The sequence below is a fragment of the Anticarsia gemmatalis genome, chromosome 2, assembly GCF_050436995.1.
Source record: "Anticarsia gemmatalis isolate Benzon Research Colony breed Stoneville strain chromosome 2, ilAntGemm2 primary, whole genome shotgun sequence".
In the NCBI taxonomy this organism is placed as follows: domain Eukaryota; kingdom Metazoa; phylum Arthropoda; class Insecta; order Lepidoptera; family Erebidae; genus Anticarsia; species Anticarsia gemmatalis.
Genome location: NC_134746.1, coordinates 7552805 through 7561703, shown reverse-complemented (window position 1 = coordinate 7561703; position 8899 = coordinate 7552805). Strand labels below are relative to the sequence as shown.

Below are 8899 nucleotides of genomic sequence, written 5' to 3'. Positions count from 1 at the left end.
TCTAATTGTGTCCGTAATGACACGCACAGTCAGAAATCTTCCGTTCCTTATTTACTTAAAAAAAATACAATAGCAGTAAGTATAATCTAAAAAAAGATGAAGAAAATCAAATTTTATTAATAATGGACTTATTCTCTATCAGTCAACTTAAGGTGGTGATCAGTTATAGTTTTATAGATGTGTTGAATTAAACTAAAATAGAGTCACCTGACTTAATTTTTTTAGTTTAATCATCATACAAAAATTATGATTGAATGACTGATGACTAATTTATTTAATCATGATTATGATTATTATTTTTATTCATGATTGAATCAATCATGACTAAATTAGTCATGAATATCAATTGATTGAAAAAATTAGTTGATTGACCCAACACTGGACTATGTAGTTACATGAATGAAATTAGTCTAGTGTTGACTGATAAAAACTCGTATGAGCCCTTTTAAACTCGTACAATGTCTTCAGTTATATTTGTAGATAGGTAGGTACTGAGTAAGTATATCAAGAGAATGTGTTATTATTTTGAGCGGTAAGTACCTTCATGGGATACCGCACCATGATGTACAATTTACTTATTCGATAACCTGTACGCGATTTTGGTACGTAGTCAGCTCCAAAATACCATGGAAGATAGTACTATTAAACAAAATGAAAAACAGTAATGCTCAAAAAAATTCTCGCAGATTGACGCTAATAAAGATAAGAGTTGCAGTACGTATCATACGTAGGTACCAGTCTTTACAGGGTTCTTGGGTAGGTACCCTGAGTAGTAAGTTATAGATGACAGGTACGAGTCTGCAGGGCTTAGTTATCTTTCTAGGCTTTACTGCCTTCCTGCCTACAGATATAGTGATGTACGAACACCATTTTTGCAAAATACACCTACGCCTAATCCTACTAATACCTGGTAAGGGTGTCCAAATTCGGGATTATGAATAAAAGATTTGTGTGGGTGGTAAAATTATATTATAATATACATCTACGCCTGCGCCTCTGGCAGTGTGGTGATGATGTCAGAATCTCCAGGGTCGGTGATCGCGAGTGTGCATACCCTGTAGTATTTACCACAAGCTGTGCCCAACTCAATGTTGTTTCCACTGTAGTGGTGGACGCCGGTCTTGGCCAGGAGAGCGTAATACTCAATCTCGGATTTCCTGTAAATGTTATTTTAAATTTTAGAACAATCTCACCAGCTAAATTTTCTGATCTCGGTATCAGATCTTTAACCTTAGTGTATTTCTAGACTATTTCATGTATTAAAAATATGTAAATATTTCTTAGATTTGATCAAAATTTTAAGAATAATAAATAGCTTTAATCAGAAAGAAGCACTATATTACAAATAATTATAAAATATTTAACATATCAAACGATTTTCCTCACCTGTCAAAGATCAGCACATGGCGAATCAAGACTACTCCATAGGTTTCCCATGTGATTCAGGAAAGGCAGTCATAAAATATATCATACCAAAACAATAATCAAATTATATGTTGATTAAGTTATTCAGCATTAAGAAATCCAAAAGAGTAGATATTATCATGATTAATTGACCAATAATCTTAAGAAAAACAGCAGATAACAACACAATGTTTCCTACTAACTTCGACTGCTTCATGAAACACAATGAGGGAATCCATACTTCTTTGTCCTAAGACTCCATATGCTTCCCTTAGACTAATTAGTGGGAAACTCTACTTCTCAGTAGTCTCACCTTAGAGGAGGAGCATTCTTGGCGATGATGACCAGCTTAGCTTTGCCTTGACGAAGTGTCTTTAGGGTCTGCTTGTATCCGAGACAGTACTTGCCGGATTTCATTACCAGCGCAAGACGGGAGTTGATAGACTCGATGGTCTTTTTCTGAAATTATAATTGGCTTAATTAGAACCTTCATAACAATGAGGTTGAATAATATATCACGAAAAACACAATCTACATAGTGAGTTAGAAAAATAACCTCAAAATAAATTTTGTATGATACGTTCTCAACCTTACAAATTATAGAATTAGCAAGCCTATCTTGTACCAAAATTAATTTAGGACTGACAGGAAATAGGTTTATTCAAATTTAGATCAAATAACCACGTATAAAGTCCAATCGAGTTATCAGACACGTGTTACAAGCCTTACCTGTTTCTTGGCCGCAACCATTGTGATTGTTGGTTTCCCCACGAATTACTGAAATATAAGTTATGATTTTAGTTTAGAATTACTTTAAAATATACAAACGGCACCCAAAATCTAGGAAGACTTCAATAATATTTCAAAGTACTCAATTCCGTACCTATCGTTGAAACGCGTTACAAGGAAAAGAATGAATTGTTGGAATGAATGAAATTACATTTGATTTGAATGAATGACAAAAAATATGTAGTGTAGTGTACCAAAATCAAAGATGAATGAAAGTTTTTTAAATAAATTTGGTTAGTTAAGCGGGTTACTTTGAACCATTTTTGTTTTAAATTGTAATAATATTTTTATACAGAAAAATTGCTTTCGTTCGCGGAGAATATAGTACCTATGGTAATGTTACTTGATTTTTAAAGGTTTGACTTAAATTAAAGGTAAAGCCAAATCGCCGCGCCCGTTATTTAGAAATATACGATCTTACCCGACTCAGTGACTTCTGTAATCCAAACAGACACTTTCATTGGTCCGGTGCGTACAGAATTATTGCTAGGGCAAAATCTGAATGAAGAAAGTCATTGAATGAAATATTGAGGCCAATGACATTACAATTTGACTTACAAAATTACAACTTGACTATTTTGACGTAAGCAGCAAAGCAGGCGCTGCAGGTGAAACGTAGGCGGCATAAAGTTATCGGCTAACCGACTTATTAGGTCGGTCCGGCGAACCCGTTCCCACAAGTATTTTTTACACTTGTTGTTATATGTTTTTCGAAACATAACTAATTAAGTGATTGACTTGGTTTTTGGCTTCGTTTATAATGGCTGAAAAAAGTACAAAAAAAGTTAGAAGTTCGGGTCCTGGAACCATTGGGAAAGCATACCTGATAGCGTATAATACTATACAGACTATAGGGTAAGCTAACATATTAAATTTGATTAACAATAAATCAACTTGTATAAAATTTTTACAAAACTTATTTTTAGTGAAAAAGTTAATAGTATAGTGACACTACCACGATTTTTGGGATTTGTTATTTTGACTATTTTAAAAAGGTTTTAGAGTAACTAAAAATGAAAATGTCATACTAGTGGTGAATATACCTAACTAACCGCATTTAATCCATCCACTAGTATGTGTATCACTTAGTTTATTACACTTAACATTGTCTAGGCTCTGCAATTAGGGTAAGAATAACCCAAATATGTTGTATTAATATTTTATTAAATAAGTAAAATACATGTTTTATCTGTTCATAATATTTTCAAAAATGAAAGCACACAAAAACTGCTGGAATTTATGTTATAAACATGTTTAAAAAAAAATATTGAGACAAGTCTTTATTGAAAGTGGTTGCCGAGTTCATTGTAAATAGCAGACAGCAAACACTAAATAATTAAATTTGTTACAGATGGTCATACATGCTATTGCAGTCATTATCACACTTTTTAAATCGTGGTACCCTAGATACATTCTGGACAGAAATTAAATGGACAGTAATTATATTCCAAAATGCTGCTGTGCTTGAGGTAAGTTATTTTATTCTGTATTAAAGTCCAACAACTTAGTAGAGATCTTAACTTGCAAGGTTTCAAGGCTAACAGAAGTGTACAGAATTTTGAACAGCAGTGACCTGCAGGTTCATGCAGCATACGGTAGTCTGTCTGATGCAACTACTCTATTTTGAAAAACACAAGAGTTATTATTTAAAATCTTGTAAAAATGTGCACACCAAAAAGACTTTACTAAGTTGCCAGGCTATAGTGTGTAGAAGAAGTATTGTATTCTAATGTACAAAATTGGTATGCAAAAGTATTACATATTAATTAGTGAAAAAGTTTATGTTATATAAAAACTTTGGCTGCAATTTTTAACAATATTGAGAATAGAAATATCCCATACATTTGTTATTAAGTTCTTGTTCGATTCAGTATAACACAAAAATATTAGGATTTTAAATATTAGCAGGAAAATTATATTAAATTATACTTTTATTTGCATTAAGTGAGGCAGCCAAGCATGTTGTTTTAATTTGTATCTTAGGCATTTAAGCTGTATATATTATTTAATTATTTGAACTCTATTCTAAATGGTATGAAAACTGTAAATGCGAAATTGGTACTGTTATCTAATTATGCTGATTCAGTAGTCTGAGTTAGTTAAATGTTTTGAAGTCTGTGCTATTTATAACTTGTGGGCATCTCCAACTCCTTTTTACCCGACTGTGTGACACATAGGATGGTTATACATATATAAAATCAAATATTCTTCCCAAAGGGGTAGGCAGAGACCAGAGAACAATTATTATTATTTATTTGATATGTTTTTTATTTCATACATTCAACGCTTCCTGAGTTTCTAGAACTCAAAAGTTAACATTGATCATTTAATGGCATCTATGATGTGATGATATAAAACTTATGATATAAAAATGCTAACCACATATTATATCATTCATATCTTATTTCTATTCAGATCTTAAACTCATCATTCATCTTTAAAACTGTCAAGTAGTCTAAAGATAACTCATGATCGACATTCCATTTCTTACGTAATTCTTGAGTTTAGTTATTTTTCATTAGAGGAAAATGTGTTGCGAGCACATTGTCTATATAATTGCGTGTATTATAATAGTATGTACTCTCGTACACGAGAATGCTGTTAAGTATAATGACATTGAGATTGTTACGTCACCTTGATGTATCACTTGAAGTGGGTAAAAGGTATACGATGATAACCTGTCGATGTATTTGTAGATTTATATCTCTTCATATAAGATATTTAGAACCTAGTGCTCAGCTGCATCTGCCTGTATGTTCGTGATGGTATAACTGCAAAATCACTCGACGAATCGTCAAACGGTTTTCGCTAACAGATAGAGTGATTCTGGAATGTTTTTATGTGTAAGCCTTTAGGTTTTGTGCAAAATTGGCTGAAATGTGATGACGATTGTAAAATAAGTCGAATTATATCCCTGTCGTTGTTATAAGTTCGGGTAAAAAAATGTCTACCGGGTTTGCTAGTTTATATTACGAAAAAAGTTGTGAATCTACTACTTTTAATGTAATTTACAGTTCGCTTTGCATAAGTAGTAAAGGCTGATTTGCATAGTAAATACATTCAAGTAGGTAGTAACATTACTGTGCATTTTAATAGCGAGGGACGATAAGGGATCAAAGGTGGTAATAAATACCGTTTGTCATCAGACTATGTCAGCGTTGTAGACTATATAATATTCCCTGCTTACTATATTATAACCTTGTTAGAAAGTATTTATTGCATTCTAATTATTTCATTAGTAATGTACATGTAGGAAAAACTAAACTCCGAGGAGCGGAGGGGTTTTAGCGCGCGGCTTGATGCTGTGTTCAGTCGCACTAACTTTGGCAGCATAGGACAGTCGAATTCAAGTCTATTTATGCTATAAATGGGCCCAAAAATTGTAAAACTTTAATACTCTTGCGTACTGAATTAGTTATGGATGGCAATAGACAAAATGAAGCGAAGATTTCACGACCTAGGTACATATTTGGCTGCTAACTTGTCACGCTAGTAAGGAGGAAAAACTAAAGTATTATAGTATGATACAATGTACACCCGCAATAAACACTTACTAGCGGGGTTCAAGATTGTAGCTAATTACGTGTATTTATATTTTTAAACGCGTATACCTGTTCTCGCTCATAATTTGACTCGGTCAAGGCGAGTAACGTAAACGGGACATTTCTTGAACGTGCTTACAATAAAGAGCTAAATTTTTTGCTGTCTAGAACCTTTAATTTATCATTTTGATTAGTTTACCTTCAAAACCCTAAGGAGACGCTTTTTAGCAGACCTCCATCGTCAAAGATTAGTGATATGACGGTTGTTAGTTGTTTAAAGTCCTTTCAACACCCAAGAAACGACCATTCCTACCAAAAGAAATTTAAATCGAAATGTTTCGGGTCTAAGACATTTTTTTTAACATACTTTACCTTCTTAAGTATTTGTAAACCAAAACCGAATTGAAGCTTCAATCGTCACGTTTTTTTTTCGTTCGTTACAATTGATGTATGCAGTTATACTTGCTCATGTCATCAATACTTAATTAACGGAGTAACTACATTGAGTAACTGTGAAAGAGCCAGTTTCCCAGACAAGACAACCTAGGTATCTGCTGACTATGTGATAGTTATCCATTAGTGGTGAAACTATGCCAAAAGTAATAAGTATTTATTATTTATTTATCATGCACCTTTCTTTGATTACAGATAGTGCATTCGTTAATAGGATTAGTACCATCGGGTGTAGCGGTGGTGTTGCCTCAAGTGTACTCGCGAGTGTTCCTCGTGTGCGGGTGTTTGATGGCCACGGAGTCGGCGCCCGTCAGCCCCGGCCTGCCGATCTGTATTCTCGCCTGGTCCATCACTGAGATCATCAGATACGCCTACTATGTTCTCAACATATTAAACGCTGTGCCACAACCTTTACTGTTCCTAAGGTAAGCTATAAGCTAACTTTTGTATCGTGCAGACTGACTGATTGACGAATCACAGTCGGGGTAGTGTAATACAAAGCACGGAGTTAAAGCAAAAAGCACGGAAATGATTGCCGAGGTATTACTACAGACTTAGTGTTGTCATTCCAATAAATTCTTAATGTGATCCCGGGTTAAGTGTCTTGACGTTCTTATGGCAATATCACAAAAAATGGATGTAAAAAGAAGTATATTTCTTCGTAGGTTCTTTCTACAATATCATTCATCATCGAACGACAGTTATGAGATACTTAACTAAGAGAATTTGTTACCACTAGAAATTGACTATGAATTACGATTTCATCCATTTTCTAACCCGTAAGTCCAAAGTCGGCTATAGTTACATATATCAGACGTACATTCATACATAAAACATAAGTACAGACTACAGTATGTAGTAATATTATGTATGTAAACATGATTAAGCATTTACAAGTTGCAAAGGTTACATACATCGCTCCGTCATTACCTATCGCTTTTGTTATTGATTGATACTTATTATGATATTGTGGATTCAATTCACACTCTACTTAATGACAGTTTTGCCACTATTCTATTTAATCTGTAGAGATCGCTCGTGATTCCGTCCACGAGGGCCTTATTTGTAACGTTTTCACGATAGTTTTTATTCCTGCTCCACTCCTATTAGTCGTAGTGAAATATATATGACCATTATTATATTATCGACCATTTAGCCTCCCTCAATAAATGTACTATTTTAATCTAAAAAAATACCTAGTGACAGAAAGTGCTATCCTCATTCCGTGGGCATGAAATAAAAAATATACTTAAAATTATTTTTTTCGTTTCAGATACTCTACTTTCCTGATCCTGTACCCTATCGGCATCACAGGAGAGCTCATGTGCATGTACTTCTCACTCGACGAGGTTGCGGAGAAACAACTTCTAACAATCTCTATGCCGAACGCATGGAATGCTGCATTCAACTATTACTACTTCCTCATCTTCTATATGCTCTTATACATCCCTATTTTCCCCGTTCTCTTCGGACACATGTTGGCTCAAAGGAGAAAAATGCTCGGCAAAGACGCTAAGAAGACTAAATAATAGAATTATATCTACCTCACTCATCACATTGATGAGTTTATAATTAAACGAATCTCTATTTTCAGTAAACTAAGCATTTTTGGTCGCACACATTAAATAGCTTGCAAATTGTATTCTTATGACAGCTCGTATCACGAAAAGACTGATACCAAGCAGTAAGCTCGAGTTGGTATGACTAAAATCTGATCGCTATGTTTTTGGTCAGAAAATATGGAAATACGAATATAAAATGTAGGTAATATGTATAAAGAACACAGGTTTAAAAGAACTGAATTATAGTCACAAAGAACGGTACGGTCGATTTTGTATAGTATAACGCACAGCGCCTCTAGCGCACGTCCATAGAACTAATTTAGTAAGGACATAATATTATATGACATTCGATAAAAGCTTATTATACTGAAAGTATATTATAAATGCAATATTCATAGCTATGACCAAATGCATGGTTACCATGCCTTATGACGAAGCTTTAACGAAGGCTTAAATAACAGAACAAAATGTATAAAAAATGAGATGTATAGTGGTTTATGTACCGCATTCGTGCTTTTAAAATACTCATGTAACAGGCATTTAACCTTTGTGGTTTCACATTCCCAAATTATTGCATACATTGAAGATAGCGGTTCTTAAAATAAGTATTTAATTTATAAATCAAGGGTGACTGGTGCATTGTCATTAAATTTAGTATAAGTACATATTTATTATAGGTTGATTGGGTTATGGGCAATGACTTTAAAATTAATAAATTATATTTTAAATTTAAAATTGTTTTATTTTAAAAATATTATATCCAACAGAACACACTACTTTACTTACAGTCGTCGGTCACTAAACTGTGTACTCTAGTGAATGAATGTACCTAGTATTATCTCTATTGCGTTAAATAATCTATTTTCTAGATTAGAAATGATTAATGTCTTGATTAGTGGAAACTACCCAATTCGTTTCATATCTATCAAGCTCGCCTATTGTTTCATTCTATTGAATTAAAAATTAAAGGATACAAGCTCTCTTCCGTGAGCTTGAGCTTCAATGTTTAACACTTACAGCCATAGTCGGCCACAATCGGACACTTACCCTTGATTGAAGAGATTTCTTAGACTTAAATAAGCTTACATTTCTGGTCATTGTTCTGCTCGTTAGTCACCAATCCCACCTGCAACTATATTTTTACATATC

The 8899-nt window shown here is 33.6% G+C and overlaps 2 protein-coding genes across 2 annotated transcripts; one reads left to right on the top strand and one right to left on the bottom strand.

Annotated features, from left to right (window-relative positions):
- Window positions 1-946: 946 nt before the first annotated feature.
- Window positions 947-2390, bottom strand: RpL30 (ribosomal protein L30). Its single transcript, XM_076129202.1, has 4 exons — window positions 2288-2390; window positions 2134-2181; window positions 1718-1863; window positions 947-1157 (listed from the first exon to the last, which is right to left on the bottom strand). The coding sequence occupies exons 2-4, from the start codon at window positions 2152-2154 to the stop codon at window positions 983-985; spliced, it is 342 nt and encodes a 113-aa protein (XP_075985317.1). The 5' UTR covers window positions 2155-2181; window positions 2288-2390; the 3' UTR covers window positions 947-982.
- A 363-nt stretch (window positions 2391-2753) lies between these two features.
- Hacd1 (3-hydroxyacyl-CoA dehydratase 1) lies at window positions 2754-8485 on the top strand. Its single transcript, XM_076129189.1, has 4 exons — window positions 2754-3048; window positions 3545-3662; window positions 6384-6613; window positions 7462-8485. Exons 1-4 carry the CDS (start codon window positions 2954-2956, stop codon window positions 7715-7717), a joined length of 699 nt encoding a protein of 232 aa, XP_075985304.1. The 5' UTR covers window positions 2754-2953; the 3' UTR covers window positions 7718-8485.
- The last annotated feature ends 414 nt before the right edge of the window (window positions 8486-8899 follow it).